At 38.7% G+C, this 17,287-nt stretch overlaps 1 protein-coding gene across 9 annotated transcripts in view; it reads left to right on the top strand.

Moving 5' to 3' along the window:
- Nucleotides 1-17,287, top strand: part of LOC5577203 (rho guanine nucleotide exchange factor 11) — a 434,547-nt gene that overhangs the window by 164,473 nt on the left and 252,787 nt on the right. For 5 of the 9 annotated variants that reach the window (XM_021853821.1, XM_021853819.1, XM_021853825.1 and 2 more), the window contains 2 exons: nucleotides 2,283-2,462; nucleotides 13,380-14,357. In XM_021853821.1, the coding sequence (XP_021709513.1) occupies nucleotides 2,283-2,462; nucleotides 13,380-14,357 (1,158 nt within the window). The remainder of the gene's footprint in view (nucleotides 1-2,282; nucleotides 2,463-13,379; nucleotides 14,358-17,287) is intronic. The other 4 variants (XM_021853823.1, XM_021853824.1, XM_021853827.1 and 1 more) reach the window with 4 other exon arrangements.

Raw genomic sequence — 17,287 nt, 5'->3', positions numbered from 1 at the left:
AGTTTATTTTCCCAGAGCATTCGACAAACGAATGAGTTTACCGAGATTCGGAAAAGTGCATCTGTCAAAACTTTAAAACACGTGCAATCGGTGAAAGAAAAAGTGCTGAAGTAATTAGAGAAGTCGGATGTCATGTTAATTATTGAAATGAAATTTGTTTTCTGATATTCGTTTGTCACTGAGGTCAAATCCGTTTTTCATTGAGTAAATTTTCGATTTTACTTGTCATTTCTGTATAATTGTGTTCTAAATCATTCAAATTGGACTTCAAATTTGGGGGTCAGCTGTTGGGTTCTCGGCGAAATGTTTTGTCGGCCTCGGCGAAATAAATTAAGTGTGTGTCAAATGCAACAGTGAAAAACTTACGTCAATCCGTTCATCCGTTCTCAAGCCATTTCGTGACATACAAACACCACTTCATTTTTATTTATATATAAGATAGATTTCTGGATTACTTTTCCAAATCGACGTAAGTAACTTTCATACGGTTTTGAGAAAATTAATTAAGATGAATCACAACCTGTCTTCTAAAACTGTTTTAAAACGAAACACCTTTTTAACATTTTTTCGCCGTGTACATCCCTTACATTTTGCATACAATCAGCTCGCGTTCCAAAACTTGGTACATAGTATCTATTATTTCCCACAAAAATAACTATAACAAAATGATAAGCCGTTTCATTAAGTTACTTTCGACGTTTTTCTTCCAGTGTAAAAGCTGCTCAAGTAGTGTTTTGTTTTGATTCGTGGTTAAGTCACTTTGTCTCCCCATACAACGGAGCGGTGAAAGTAGCGGTTGGGTTGCGAAAGTTGAAATTCTTACTTACGCCGTTTTGTAATTCCGGAATTGAACGTTCTAAAAATGAAAAAAATCTAGTTGGGCAAGAGCAGAACGTGTTGAATTTCGTCTGTGAAACACGTGGGATCGATAAAGTAAGTAAGGCTGGCCTTAACATTTGTTTGAAGATCAAAAGCTTGTTCTTAAGACAAAGTTGGTGGGGTAAGTGGATCAGCTATAAAAAAAACTCTATTCTTAAAACAAATGTGATGTAATCATGTATAGTAAGAATGCTATTACTGTCATTCTTGTTATATGTGCTATGTTATATATTTTGATAGCTTTAAATTTAAAAAAAATCTATATTTTATCAAAATATTATGAAAAATATTTGTACATTAGTTTACACTTATTCGAACAAAAACAAACACTGTAACTAGAATATTTTGGAGAAAATTCATCCATTTTATACACCAGAGTTATACAAAAGAATTGAGGATTATTCCTAACGATGTTTTCGAAAGACACTCATAGTTTAAAAATATTGAGTACGCAATAAATAGTCGACTAGCTCGTACTAAGGTTGGAACAAGAATGATCAAAATTTATTTATTAATGTAGTTGATCTTCACAATTTTCCGATCCTGTGCGTCTCGGATGTAGTGATTACGAATATCTATATGCTTTGTCCTTGGGGTGTATCCGCCATTCTTTGCTATACAAATGGTGCTTTGGTTGTCACAGTAGAGATCTATTGGGTGTTTACCGTCTGCAACACGAGTCCATGCCACCAGGTTTTTTATTACCGCTTTTTTCAGGAATTTGAGAATTCAGAGATTCACCCTTCCTTTTGTTTGTAGTTGCAACCATGTCTAGTGAATAATCTGAAGAATACGTGGCCTTCTAAGAGGTTTTTCCCAAGACGGTTTTTCCCGTTAGCTTTCGTACTGAAAAGTACTGTTCTAGTAGCACTGAAAAGTACTGTTTTATAGCTTTAGCTAGTTTTGAAAACTTCCGAGAGCAGAAAGAATTTGTGTACGCGCAGCACGAAGGTACGATGCGCACTAATTAAAAATATGAGAAATATGTTGTTTGTCTCGATCTCTTCCTATCTCGATTGTCCCTTTGGAATCGAGATATGGAGTCGACTAGCCATGGTTCCTTTGGCATATTTTTGGAAAACTTCTTCAGTAGTCAAGCGTTTGAAACTTCTTCAAATTATTTATGAAGCTAATGTTACGAAAAAAAGCAATGACGAGTTTCGAGATTAATATGAAGATTATTAAAGAATGACACCTAAATCTCTGACGCAAAAAATGCTACAAAACAATACTTTATGTAGGTAAGATAAATTTGAAAAACTGAAAGACTATGAAGACAAATTGAAGATACCTACTAGTTATGTTTGCTAGTCCTTTCTTCTTAATATGTAATTCTCCATTACTTGTTCATAATTTTACGTATGAATCGCGTTTAATAACTTCCCTATTTTTCCATTTTGCAGTTCGCCAAGCAGCGCGAGATGGAGGTGCAAAAGATGCGGACCCTGCGGCTGATGCTGGAGCAGGAGAAGAAGAACCGGGACAATCTGATCGCCAGCAACAAACAGGGCACACCGGAATGCATCCGGGCGGAAACCAACATCAAGAAGCTGCAGGAAGAGCTGACCCAGGTGGGCGGAGAGGTAAATTCGCATGCCACCCTTACTCTATTTATCCAACAATCATTTGTTACTGAATATTTTGTTACCGCAGAATAGTCTGTTTGCCTGCTTGGCGTTTTATTTTTGTTTTTGGATCGCCGCCTGTCTTTCCTCCTAGTTCGAGTTCCAGTTAGTTAGGATGTTTTGATTATGGCCCGCTTCGGGCTGAGCGATCCACCACATATGATATCATCGAACGGAATGTGTGTGAACGTGACCGGTGTGGGTTTGCGAGATGAGGTTTTTCGTTTTTTCATTTGTTCGAATATTGGTTTCTCCCTGTCTTCCTCCTACTGCCTTTCCTATGGCGAATCCATCAAACTGACGAATGTTTATTAGTTGAGATGAAACTCCCGCGCTTGAGCGTAAAGATCTGAACTCGGCGCCAAAACAAGGCATTTTCGCGGATGATTTTTGCTAGGAACTAACTTCAACAGTCTTATGGCCGAATAAAAGTAAACATGTTAGAAGCTACATCATATTATTACGAGCGACGAAGGGAAAAGATCGAATGGATAAAATGTTAGATGAATTAGTCTGGCCGATAAAAAAATCGCAATAGAAATTAATCGTGGGTTTCATTTATTCAAAGATTGTCTCCAGCACCAATATTCATTAAAAAATTGTGTCGTGATAGTATTTTGCAAGTCCAACCCTGAGAAAGAATCTTAACAATACGTACAACAATTTGGGATTGAAACGGATTAATTCCTGACTGGTCCGCGAAACAGCGTTGCCAGGATTGATTACACTGCCGAACACATTTTTCTCTCAAGCACCAAAATACCGCTATTTAATCAATTAAGGGTTGCTGAATCCATTGCCGGTTTTAAAAATATCATGGCACGTCTAGATTTTGAGATATTACCTATTGAAAATGCACAATGGACCGATGCACGAGTTCACTAATCTGACGTTTGAGCGGTGCCGAATTCACTCGTTGCCATGGTCACGTAAATAACACGGCACCGCTCAAACGTCAACAGGTGAACTCGTGCACTGGTCCATTTGACTATTTCAGTCAACTTGCATACAAGGTTGCCAGCTTGTATGGCAATTTATTTGCTTAATTTGCCACAGAATTTAAGCTTCATGTGTGAAACAATACATATCAACAAAGTTTATAATATTTTCTATGGTAAAAAGTTATTTTTTTGTAGTTCAGAAAAGTATTGTATTTTTCCATATAACAGAAACGAAGAACTTTGTAAGGAGACTGCAAGCATGTTGGAAAAATCGATTTAATCTAAATTTTATCGTGCAATTTCAACTAAATTATGTCTTAATTGTAAGTTCAAGTTCCATTTGACGTTCTACGTGGGTTAGATCACAAAAAAAGATAAACCATACTTTAAATTTCATTAGAACATCAATGAAACCAGTGTTTTATACAACTTTGGTGACCTATAACTAAACATTGTGACGTGCTGGAACATTTCTGAGAACGGCATCAGATTCAGCAACCTCAAATCTACTGGAGACACATAAATTGATCCTTGAGACACGCAAAAATGTAATTTTTGTTACGCTGTGTTATAGTACGGTAACATCGGTAACAACATTCTGTGCTCTGCTCTTCTTTTCATTTCTATCGAGGCGTACCAGGTTTTTGGCAACACAAAGATCATACGAGAAGAGAAGAAAACTAACAAGAAGCCAGTTGTCACATCTTGTCTTTGGTCGGACCAACATTTAATTTTTTGAAAAATAAAACAGTAAACTCTCCCTAACTTGATATTTTGTCTTCCGTAGTTCGCCACTTCGTACGTGGGTTTAGTGTTGCTACATACTCTTCACGCCTTCATATGTATCTCTTCGTTGTACTATTGTAGCATTTGCCATCTATCTAGTCGATTAGTTGGGATATGCAGAACTAATTCTGGAATAAGGTTCAGTGGATATCCCACCAGAAAATGTCCCGGTGTTAAGGCCTCCGTTCTGCTAGAGAGTGCGCCGAAAGGCCTTGAGTTTAGGCAGGCCTATATTTGAGACAAAACCGTCGAACATTCTTCAAATGTAAGCGGTTCGGAGCCTAAAACTGCGATGATGTGCTTCTTGGCGCTTTTTACGACCGCTTTCCAAATCCCACCACGCGGTGCGGTGCCGGCGGCGGAGAGTTAAAAACCCACTAGATGCCTTGATTGGCGATGAAGTGGTCAACCGCCTTACTGTTGTTTTACAATGATTGCTGGATCTCTTGAAGCCAACGATTCACCAACACGATACCACGATTCTAACAAAATTGATACCGTTGTCGGACCAGATTTCGTTGCGTTAGCCGCGTCTCCCGATGGATCGCTTGAGTTTGGCGAAGAAAACGTTACTTAAGAGGTCACTGGCGGCCTCTAAATGCACCGCCTTGATGGCTATGCAGGCAAACACGGCCAAACATCCCTTAAGGGCTTAAGGCCTTAGTTCCCTTTATTTTTCTGATGCACATTGCATGTATCTTGAATGGGCCTACTTAATCCACGCCGACGTGAGTGAAAGCACTCGTTGCCATTACACGATGTACTAGTAGGTTGCCCAAGAGCTGATTGACGGTCTGTCCCTTCAGTACCACGCATCGAACGCACCCACGAACTGTTCGTCGAACTGCGAGCTTCAGTCCAACAGTACAATATTGCTGATTCACTGTTGCTGTCAATAACATTAGACCTGCATGTAGGTTCTGAAGGTAAAGCTCTCATAGAAGCAGTTTCGTCAACCGATGGTCACGTGGAATACTATGGGGCATTTCACGTTGAACGAGTAGGGCGATTTCTGTAAACGACCATCCACGCGCATTGTTCCGTTGTCGTTCAAGAATGGGTGTATTGATTATAATTTGTACGTGGTCGGCAACTCCTTTCCCTTAGCGAGTATCTCTATTTCTTGTTTGTACACGACGAATTGTGCAGCTATTGTTAATAACATTTTCTTGACGTTATCGTGGCTTCCAGACGATAACCTCTTACAGCTTGTAGTGAACGTAACTGGACCTACCGTAACTGGATCGTCGATTAAGCAATTCCATCTCGCTCGACGTCATAACTGCTTCTGATGGTAATCGAAATAGTGTGTAAAGCCTTCAGTTTACGTGCTTCGAAACGATACTGATCGACGATTAGCCAATGGGGTTTTGTCTTGCAAAATTCTTCATCACTCCGGAAGTCACTCCGGTCCGTTGAACCTGAGATCGAACGATACAAACTCACAGGGTGAACGTTCTCGAGAGCAGGTTCAGCGGTCACGAGGTAGAAAATCAAGAATGTCAAAAGTACGGTTAGCTACGTACGACTTCCACTTGGGCGGATGCGGAGACATCCACTGCAGTACAATGGTGTTGTCCGTCCATGTCCAGTATTCTACTGCGATGTGAGAGAGTGCTCGAGAAACTCGCTGCATGAGTTTTACCAGTAGAGCTGCAGCTTTCAGCTTCTAGCTTGGTATCGAAGCCTGCTTAATTCGAGCGACCTTAGTCTTAGCAGCAACAAGGTTTACGAGGATGTTTTCATCCATTGCACGGCTGTACTCCATCGCGCACCATAAGCTATTTCGGATGCGTCTGAATATCTGTGCAACTTCATCTTCCCGTTGAAGTTTACGATGGTGGTATATGAATCTCTTCCAAAAGAAGGAGTCTTTCCTTAATGTGGACCTACACTATCGCAGGCAACGGGTTATCCCAGTAGTTTTAACTCAGCCACAGTTGTTGAAAAAGATTTTTTATCTTTCGATAACCGGAGACAGTCACCTGTACAGATCAAAAAGCGGAGGACAGTTGTCTCTTATTGTAAACACTGTCTACCGATATGCTGACCGTCGTTCTTAGGTAGCCAAGAGCCTTTAAAGCATCTGGCAGCTCCGTTATCTTCATCTACATTGGTATTTGCTGCAAGTACTCACTGTCACCCAGCATCTCTGGTCGATTAGTCGTCCACTTGCGTAGGTTGAATCCCGCGGACTTTAGGATCTTGTTACCTGGTCTTTCAACTTCCTTGCCTCATCAATGTTCTTCGCGACAGATATACAGAACATGTCGAGCACTATCCCCTCGGTAACGACTAGCTTCTGGATTTACAAACGGCAGGCCCCCTGAGAAGGTATCTCAGAGAGTGTTGCTGCACCAACGACGACCCACTAAAACCAGTCCATGCACTTAGGCTTACCAGAAGGATATTTCAGAAAGGAGGACATTTTGCATTACTCGGTTTGAAAAAGGTGGACATTTCTGATTTTAGCGTACTAAAAAATATCTTTTTCAATTGAATTAAAAAAAAATACTTTTGAAAAATTACTGATATTTAAATGATTTATTGGCAAAACTACATTCTCCACTAAGATAAGTTCTGATAAAACAAAAATAAATATGTTACCGCGCTTAACAAACCCACTTAGAATTATTAAATACCCTGTCCATGATTTTGTGAGAATTCAGTGTTTATTTTATCAAGAATACTGCTAAAAAATTATGTAAGAATCCTGCCCAACACTTCTCAAAATCCTGCACAAGTTTTTCACAAAATTCATGTCAATGGTTTTGTGAGAATCATGCCCAAAATTTGTCATGGATTTTTTTTCTAATATTTTACCCAGCGTTTTGCTTGAAATCTCACAATAATTGTGCGAAATTACCTGGGCAGGTCTGCCAGGGGTAAACTCGCCTAAGGTAAAAAGGTGCTGTAAAAGATAAAAAATAGTTTTCTACTTTCTTCAACACAAAATTTTAAATAAGAGCAACAAAGCGTCTAATGTCATGTTTGTATTTACATTAAGAACAAAGGTGTAGCTCTTGCTCTTAGAAGTCCAAAAAGTTTTAATTTGTGGTGTTTTGCACGAACAGAACATTCATTTAATTAGGCCTTTTTCAGACTTTCTGAAAAGTGGAAATTTGTATAACACATTTGTTTTGCTTGAATAAATAAATTCGTACTTTTTCTGAGAAAATAATATCTAATTTCAAATAATGATGATTTTTTAAGGTTAAATTAAGGGTGTTAGCTTGTTTGATGATTTTTTTTTAATTTAGGTGAAACATAAATGTGAAAATGTATTTTGGAAAACACAAAAACATTTCAGCACTCCAATGATCCCCAGACAGCATGCAAATGGTCACTGTTGACTAAAAATGCTCAACAAGATGACTTAACCGAGGAAACAAAACTATTTTTTTTCTGCAATCAAATATTATCTAGAAAAGTAACTAATAATACTGATCGATGTACAATTCAAACGTTTTTCAAAAATATTACAAACATTACATTTTATTTGAAGTGAAATCTCCTCCATCCTCATCTAAGATATTCTAACAAAAAGTGGGTATGAAATTCAATATTACATTACTTGAAAAAAGGAGGGGGAGGACGGGAGGACATATGATCAAAAAGGAGGTCATGTCCTCCCAAAGGATACCATCTGGTAAGCCTACATGCACTATACATGAGCAATTCTCGCTGAATTGGCCTCAGACCCTCATCCTCCCGGGACCACCTTATGGTATTTCTTCGAGGCCAGTACATATAGTAACACATGTAGCAGAAGTAACCTAGGCAAACTGCTTCTCCCAACCGACTTAAACAATGTTACAAGGGATCAGCCTCGGTAGGGCTAATCCTCTGCAGCCAACTCTTGGTCAGCGCTCCATAGGCGCTGCAATTTTAATATAATGTGAGTGACAGCCGTAGCCCGTAGTTACGTACTACATAGTAGTGGGGTCGTTATGCAAAACAATTCGTTGGTAATCTCTGTCTAGTGGATGAACCCACACTTGACGAAACATCTTTTTGGCATCTGCAGCGAATGCAACCTCGATCGACCGGAAATGCCAATTATCATCGAACAGATCTTGATTCACGTTTGGTCCGGGTTAGAGCCGCTCGTTGAGAGAGTCACCAGACCCCGATGCACTAGAGGCATCAAAAACTACCCGCAGTTTAGTTGTTGAGCTATCTGCCTTAATCACTGCATGGTGGGGTAGGTAAAAACATTTGTCAACTTCCATGCTTAGCTCACCCGTAGGTACCTGCTCCATGTGACCCAGTGCCAGGTGTTCTTGCGACGAAGTCCGACTACTGTTGACGGAAGCTTGAATCACGTTCAAAGCGTTTCTCCTAGGACCTCAACCGTTGGGTGGTGCGAGTGATTCTCCTAGCGTTAGCTTCGAATCGTCGATAGCCAATCGAACGATGAAGCGTTCCCGAATCTTCACGTGTAGTCGTGAACCGAAAACACTCAAGCGCAGCCTGCATCTTATTGCCAGCGTGCATCTTCTTCATTGGATCCTTTCGCTGACCATCTGTCGACACTTTCTTCTCGTCGGTGTGATTGTCCAAAAACTTACTCCCTTGAGTACTCTTAAGAGTATCTTTAAAACCTTTAGCACAGAATACGGTAATTCTCAAGTTTTTTTTCGGTAACATCCAGCTATTTAACCATAAGTTACTTCAATCTTTCAAGTATTCTAACAAGTGTTGCATTTTATTTTTGTCAGGAATTTTTTTTTCAGGGTGTCTACTACCTGGTAAAACCTGGAAATCCTAGAATTCTCAGGAAATTTCGGCTACACTCTGGGAAATTATTTTGCAGCAATAGTGCATGGTAGAATATGTAGTTTTTGTGAAACCATACTATTCAACCAAAAAAATTTTTGGCTTGGCCGCTATCAAAACGGTAGTTGTCATGTTTAGTCCTTTTAACTATTTTTATTTATTCAGCATAAACATGTTTAGACAATGAAGCAAAACTTAAGATTGCCAAGTTGGTAAAAGAAAGTACAGTCTAGTTCGGTGTCATTTATGAGCATATCTATCTATCTATCTATATAAATAAAAATGGAGTGGTGTTTGTATGTCACGAAATGGCTCGAGAGCGGGTCATCGGATAGACGCAAGTTTTTCACTGTTGCCCTCCACAAGGGATGCGACGTGTTCGTGCGAGGAAAAAGTTCCGAAAAGTCTCCGGAACAATGGGGAAAACGGGAAAAGACTAAGGTAACATTTTGTATAGGGGATTTCTTGACATTTTCCATCAGCCTACTTGATGGCAAGACGAAGTTTGCCGGGACCACTAGTAAAACATAAATGAAAACATTCCAATTAAAAAAAACAAAATTGTTTGTTATACAAAAAAGTAGGCAAAGAGAAAAAAAAACAAACATAGTATATTTTGAAGGTTAGCAGATTTTTTTTATAGTCTTGGTCACTATTTTAATGCAAGTCTATATTTTTGGATAAGGTCTCAAAAGTTCCTATTTTAATAAAAATGGTCGCTAAACTCATATTTATAATCTGCTTTCAATACTTCTCGGTGCAAAATTCTAGAGACTCCAGAGAAACTACAAATACTGTTACACGATTATGCCACACGTTCTTAATGATTTTTTTCTCAGATCCCGAGGAATGCTTCAGGAATTCTAGTAGTTTTTCCAATGATTTCTTCTGGAATACTTCCAGGAATGCAACCAGCGATTTTTCAATAAATGCTTAGAAGATTTTTTTTTTTCAGAATTTGGTCCAGAAAATCCTAGAGCACTGCGCCGCTTCCACAAAGGTTTATTCCAGAGTTAAAAAAAAACCTGCAGTAATTTTCACAGAGATTATCCTGAAACAATCCTAGCGATCATCCCACGTGTTCCTCCAGATTTTTCCCACTGATTTTTTGTTACTTCTGGAAAATTATGCACAGATCCTTCTGGAGCTCTTCCACTAAGGTTTATTTAAAGGTTTTAGAAAAATAAAATCGTTTCGGCATTTTTCCAAAAAACTCTATAATAATTCCTACGTCAAGTTTTTCGTTTATTCTAGGCATTACCATTAGAACCCTTTTTCAAAATTTATTCACCGTTACTCTAAGGAATTGCTCCAAAAATCCTTCAGGCATTGTTCGATAAAATCGAACTTATAAACTTTTCCAAGAATTCCTCGATAAGTTTGACTTGGGATTCCTTATTAAATTTCTCCAGGAATTCTCTAAATGCCTAGAGTATGCCTACAGTATTTCATCAAAATATTCCTGTGGTTCAAACATTTCTCGAATAATTTATCAAATGAAATTTTCAAGTCTCAATGGATTCTTCTCAACTTCATTCGATGCACCAGTTAATACTATAGTAATTATTACAAGGAAATAATTTCCGAATTTCTTCCAAAAGTCCTGTAAGACTATTCTAAGATTGTAATTTTTTTCAGTTATATTAAGAGCAATATAAAGAGAATCCTAGAAAGCGGATTTCGACATTTCTTGTGTTTCTCAAAATTCTCTACAATAAAAAATGTGACAAATTTCCTTGATCTTTTCCTGGAGACATCCTTTGATAAATGATTGGAAAAAATATTTAAATACTTCATTGGAAAACTTTATCAAACAACTTGGAGGGATTTCTGAAGGAGGTTAGAATTCTTGAAAATGTTCTAAATCAAATTTCTGGAGAACTTATAGATTCCTTGAAACGATTTTTGGACGGATTCCTGATCCTCAAAGTAAAATCCAGATCGAATTCATGAAGGTATCACAAACGAAATTCTTGGAAGAATTACATACAGAGCTCGTGAAAAATCACAAATCATACTCCTGGAAAGATCTTCGGAGTAATATGTGAATACGTCCATGAGTCGGAACCATACTAGAAACAAAATTTCATGGTTACTATGATGGTCCCTAGAAACAGCTTTCCAAAGCATTGCTGTTCCATGACTCGATATTTCCATGAGTCGATGGTCCCTTCAATATCGACTCATGGAGGTTTCACTGTAATATCTACAGCACAACGAGCAGTCGTAATGGCACGAGTACTTTTCTGATGTTAATAAAACTGGATCCCATTTTAGGGAAAGTCTTTTTTTTTCTTAAGTTCAAATAGTTTATTTTTAATATATTACTTTGATGATGAAAAAAGTGCCTTTCATCATCATTCATTCACCAAGATCATTTGATAATCATTCTTGGTTTTCGTGAAATTATAACAAAATTACCAATTACCATTTTAAACAATTGAATATTTTTTATTGAAGTGATAATACATATCGTTAGACTTTTTCGTTTAAGTAACTCTTATCCTTTTTGTTTAAGTAACTCCTACCTTTGAAAACACATTTTTAGTCATTATTTTCCAGAACCTGGAAGAATCTGGAAATATCAAGGAATTTTACTTCTGTGAATGAGTAGACACCCTGTTATTACAAACTTTATCTAAACATCTTGCAGAGATTTCTCATTTAAACATGATTTATTTTTTCAACGTTATTTTCAGAATAATGCCAGATAATTTTCATAAAATGCTTCCTTCAGATTTAATTGCAATTGCAACCTCTAAGACCACAAAGCAAAACTATGCTGAAGTTTTATGGATTAGATTCCGAATCTGTCCAGGATCTTTTTGTAATGGAAATTTCCTTGACTTCCCTGGACATAGAGTTTCGTCGTGCTTGCAAAAAGGAATGTTTGACAAAGAAAACTCTTAGTTAATAACTGTGGAAGTGCTCATCATACTATGCTCAGAAGCAGGTTTTACCCCAGTGAGGACGTAATGTCAAGAAGAAGAATGAAACTGTAGGAATACTTGTAAAGTTCCTACAGAAATCTTCAATATTTAGAGTAATATTTGTGCAGGTTTTTGAGCAAGCACATGTGTTTTTGAAGTTGCTGTTGTTGTTTATTTATTTATTAACGTGAGTTTTTAACCTATAGTCATTCGACTCACGCTATGTTTTTGAAGTAATTTCTCCAGTTGTTTTTAAACAACTTACCGTAAACCGTAAAATGAGCTTATTGTGTAGATTGTCAAACAAACAATTCCATGGGTTTCCAGATAGTCCATTCGATCTTTCCGTCTTCGACCGTTGATAACCCCATCGTTCAAAACGTCAGCACGTTCAATTTCGCACCTAATCCATCACAACCATTCCTACTGAACTGATGCATTCATGCCGCCACCTCAGCTGATTAATTGTATTAATTCATTATCGGTGTCGCGATTAACTTGTATTGTCTTGCCACACGCGCTCCATGTTAGTTAACCTCCCTAATTCGTTTGTTTGGAAAGGGTTCCATTCGTAACGCTCATACCGGTTGACCATCTTCTGTTTTCGTCGTTTTTGTTGTATGCTGGAGAGTGTGTATGAAACATTGTGGATGGTTGATATGGCGCTCGAGATATCGAAAATGTTTTGTTATGTTATGTTTTAGTAGATCTGGAAGATGAATGCGCTCGTGTGTGATTATTTCTTTGTATCAGTATCATATTTAGACATGTTACAATATTTATTCATATCATATACTCTGTCTTGCTGTTTGCGCTAGTTCGTTCCATTGTCACTTGAATGAATAATTTATGTTTCATTTTAATTGTTATTACGTTTAGAACTTTTTTATATATAGAAGTCGTGGTTGGTGTTTTAGTTCGGAATCTATTTGAAGTATATACTTTCTTGAATTCTTATTTTGTATCTAGTTCGGTTTGAGCGGAATACACGTTGTCTCTAATAGTAGTCAGTGTAATTGTATATTAGGAGATATTTGTGGCCAACAGGATCCACTTTGGATTTACAGTGTAGGGAAGGTCTCCTCGATTCAATAACATTTGGACAATTTCAATCATTTTTGCAGATTAGCATAACCTCTAAACGCACCGCATAGACCAAGTAATCTTCGCACCAATAGGATATAAGATCGACTTTACTCCCTTTCACATCTTCGAACTACTTCTTCGCCTTCTAAAAATATTGACTAGGCGTGCGTGCTGCCATCTTGCAGAAGCACGCAACTGCACTTCAGCCTGCCTTCATCAGTGTTGTTAATCGCGAGGCTGTCGCTAAAACCTATATAACACCAAACATAATCAAGAGTAAAAGTCTTACACACACCTCACTCCCACCACACGTGTCGTTTGTCTTTTTCTTCTCTCTTTTTTTTCCATTGCAGGATGCCTCATATCCACCATTTTCATCCGCCACTTCACCACTCTTTCCGCAGCCCCCGCCACAAAACACTTCCACACCGGCATTCCTATCCCGTTTCCCTCGATCACTGTCTTCTCTGAGTCTTGGAACGAAAAAGAAATCCATCGACAAAGACACCGGCGGAAACCTGCACATAGGTTCGCCGCAGATCACCGGCCATCATCATCCCTCGGTGGGAACACCGGAATGTCTGAGTCCGGTCAGTCCCGGAGCTCATCCGAACCACAGTGGGGGGCCCTTCGGGCACGGGTTGAACTCATCGTCGGGTAGTACTGGAACCCCCTCCAAGAAGAAGTACAGCAGTAGCAATGTATCGGACCGGAGTCACAAAAGCCAACAGGACACTCCGCCTCCGTTGCCCCAGAGAAACATTCCAAAACGATCGGATTCGTCGCTGGATTCGGTCGACACCGTCGGATCCCGAAGGAACATCGTGGTATCCGATTTGGACCATTCCGTACTAGGCGCCGCCAACCCCGGAAGCGGTAAAGCTAGCAACAGCAACAACTCCGGAAGCAGTAAACCTGGAAAATCCAAGCGTAAGAAGAACGGTAACCTAGGGGAGATGAAGGCTGAGCAAACGACGATGTACCATCACGGTACGGAACGAGGGGGAGGTGGGGAGTTACAGGCAGAACCCCCACCGTTACCACCCCGGCAGCCCGGCATGATGGAAGTCAATCAGAACATCATTCTGAACAATGACAACATTGCCTTTGGCGGTCAGAATTGCAACAACAGCAATAACCCCAATGGGAACAACAACAACAGTCGGGTCAACAGCCCAGATATGCGACCGCCCCCGAACAGTATTAACACGCTGATGAGCTATCCCCTGATTACCACTTGCACGCCGGTACGGGACAGCATGGCCGCAGCGTTCCCCCTGTCGCACAGACCCAACATTGTCCACCAGATGCAGCAGCATCAACAGCAAGCCGTAAGTAGAGCTTCAGCCTTAATCTCTCGCCTCTCTCAGCATCACCACGCCCTCTGTGCGCCCCCCCTAGTCTCGGCCCTTTCCTTTCTTTCTTTTCCCTGTTGCACAGTGATCTCGGATGATGAAAGTACGTCAAAATTTCAAATAAGCACTAGTACTAACATTGAGCAAGTCGCTCAAATTCGTAGGCGATGCAGTTCTAAGCCTTTGTTTTAGCGTTACTTAAGGCAAAGTAGGCCGTCATTGAAATTTGTACGCGTCGTCGATGATTATTGCTAATTCATCTCACGATTTTGAATCAAAGAAAATCAGTTGGTTTTGCACTGACACAGCTGAAAAAGTATCAGCATACTTTATGTATGTAAGCGCGTACAGTGATACTTTTTCAAGTCAATATAAACTATCAAGACTGAGTTTTATCACTTTGAAATGCAAGCTGAAAAGTCATCATTGTTGCCAAAACGAATGACGGGCTACTTAGCCTTAAGACAGAATGTTAGGACAAGACATGATTGACACACCATGTCGAGAGTTGTCCTATCTACGTCCTTACGATAGCTGGGGATAAGAAGGGATAATAAGTTGGATGCCCACTCGAGACAGACATCGCGGAAATGAATCACTATTGTATGCGATATGGTCATCATCTAGGATTTTCATGTAAGAGACGTGGTTTGGTTTGAGCTTATGTCTTTTTTTAGTGAGCAGAAGTGGTAGAGGCATCGGTCTAGCCATTAGACCAACGACCCCTTCAAAACTTCATAAAATCGTACATAATATCTGAAATCGATCATACAATTAGCAAGCAGATTGTCATGAATCCTATCGGATTATATCGTGAATAAGATCATGTTGGATTTTGCCTTGGGTTTCTAGTACCGACCAATTTGCTGAGTACCGGTATTACGGTACTGCAGCGTTCAGTACTGGTAGTACCGGTAAAATACCGATACTGGCACTGATTTTACTAATTCGAGAAAAATACTCTAGTTTTGATATTTCTCATAACAAAAATGGATATATCACGATTTTCACTTCTGTTTGAAAATAAAATTCAACTCTTTTTAAGAAATGAAATATTTCAAGTTATAATGTTCGTTGAAAAAAATATTACGAACAGCTTCCAATACCGGTCACTCTACTTTGCGTGGGAAACATTTCGTAAAAAATGTTTCAACTCTTGCCATACAGAAGTCCTTACGGTTGAGGCTCGTTTTAATAAGTATTTCATGTAGACATTTATAAACATTTATAATGCCCTACTGCGTCAGACGTCTCTCTAGTGATTTGGCGACTTCAAAAAGAATCAAAATATTGATATTGATCGTCCAAGAAGTTTTTGTAATTTTACATTCATTGAGTTATCAACTACTTAACATATTATTTATTCGTAGCTCATGTGACAGAAAGTCTTTCTTCATCAACTATTATTAAGGATAATGTGAGAGCATCGCTCTAGATAAGAAAACGCAATCTCAGGTTATCAAAGCTATACATTGCATGTTTTTCAACCACCAGTTTGGGTGACAAGATATAAATATTGAGTCCTTATTGTATTTTTTTTCAAATTTTTCATTTCAAAAATTGACAAAAAATATAATTTATGGGAAATTTTAGATTACCAAAAATACTGGTCAGCTAATGAAATTATCGCGAAAATGAGAAGGAAATGGAGTAACGAGAAGTTGGCTTCCTCGTTTTCTACTCGTATTGATTGTCTATGAGGTTCCTTTTATATACAAAATTTCTCCTTCCTTTTGTACAGCTAGCGTGGTCGTGTGGTTAAGGTGCGCGCGCTCTGAAAACCATGAACAGGGGTTCGAATCCCGTCGATGGCAACAATTTTTGTTGTTTATCGCGTAATAATTATCGCGATGAATTTAAAGCCGAATAAGTTGGATCAGTGATAAAACAAAACTGATCGATCATGGCTTATGTCAGTACTACGATAGCATAATTTCCTGCAAAATGCATAATTTACTGCAGAAACTTTTCCGGATAACCGGATATACCAATTTCTCTACAACTTCCTCAGAACTAACTGCAGATATTTGTCGAAAAAGAACATTAGAAATTCTATCAAGGATTTACCCAGGAATTACTTCGACGGCTTCTCAAACAATAATTTAAAAAGTTGCTACAAAATTTTCTTGTGGAAATTCTTCAGAAATTCCTTCTGTAGATCCAACGCTGATTAGAATTGATCCCAGAAATTTTCCAAGGGCATTCCAAGGAATTCATTCAGAAGTTTATTAAAAAAATCTTGAGGGATTTTGTTCTCTAAATATCTTACACTGATTTTTCCGCTTCTCGTGGAATTTACCAAAAAAAAGATACAGGGATTCTGTCGGGTATTTCTCTTCATAATATTTCAGAAATTTCGGAAGGACTTCTTCCAGGAATTGTTCATATTCTTCCAAAGATTTTCCAAGGAAATCCTTCAAAAGTTATTTTCAGGAATTTCTCAAGGAAAACCCTAGGGATTGTTCCAGGAATCGTCCAAGAATTTTTTTTAAGAAATTCTTTCACGAAATCAAAGATTCTTAGATCTTGCCTTCCTGTTTCTCTTAAGTAAGTAGGGGAAGAGCACCAATTTCGACCCATCACTAATTTTCGACCCATCCAGACGTTTTTGGCCAACTCTGTATGAAAATCCAAAAATCGGCACAGAATTCTTGTAGGTCGAAAATTAGGGTCCTATAACACTTCCCCGAATACATTACCCCGAAAACCAGTACCCCGAAAACCAGCACCCCGAAAGTCATTACCCCGAATGTAACGTTATCCCGGATGACACATTACCCCGAATGGTAAATTATTCCGAAAAACAAGTTCCCTGAATGCGACACTTCCCAAGAGCATTAATTCAAATCAAAATCAATTGATAAAGTATATTTTGAAGTAGAGAACACTTCGTTCTACTGAGGAGA

The sequence above is a fragment of the Aedes aegypti genome, chromosome 3 (genome assembly GCF_002204515.2).
Source record: "Aedes aegypti strain LVP_AGWG chromosome 3, AaegL5.0 Primary Assembly, whole genome shotgun sequence".
Classification (NCBI taxonomy): Eukaryota; Metazoa; Arthropoda; class Insecta; order Diptera; family Culicidae; genus Aedes; species Aedes aegypti.
The sequence above is the reverse complement of the archived record's forward strand: the minus strand, read 5'-3'. Positions and strand labels throughout refer to the sequence as shown.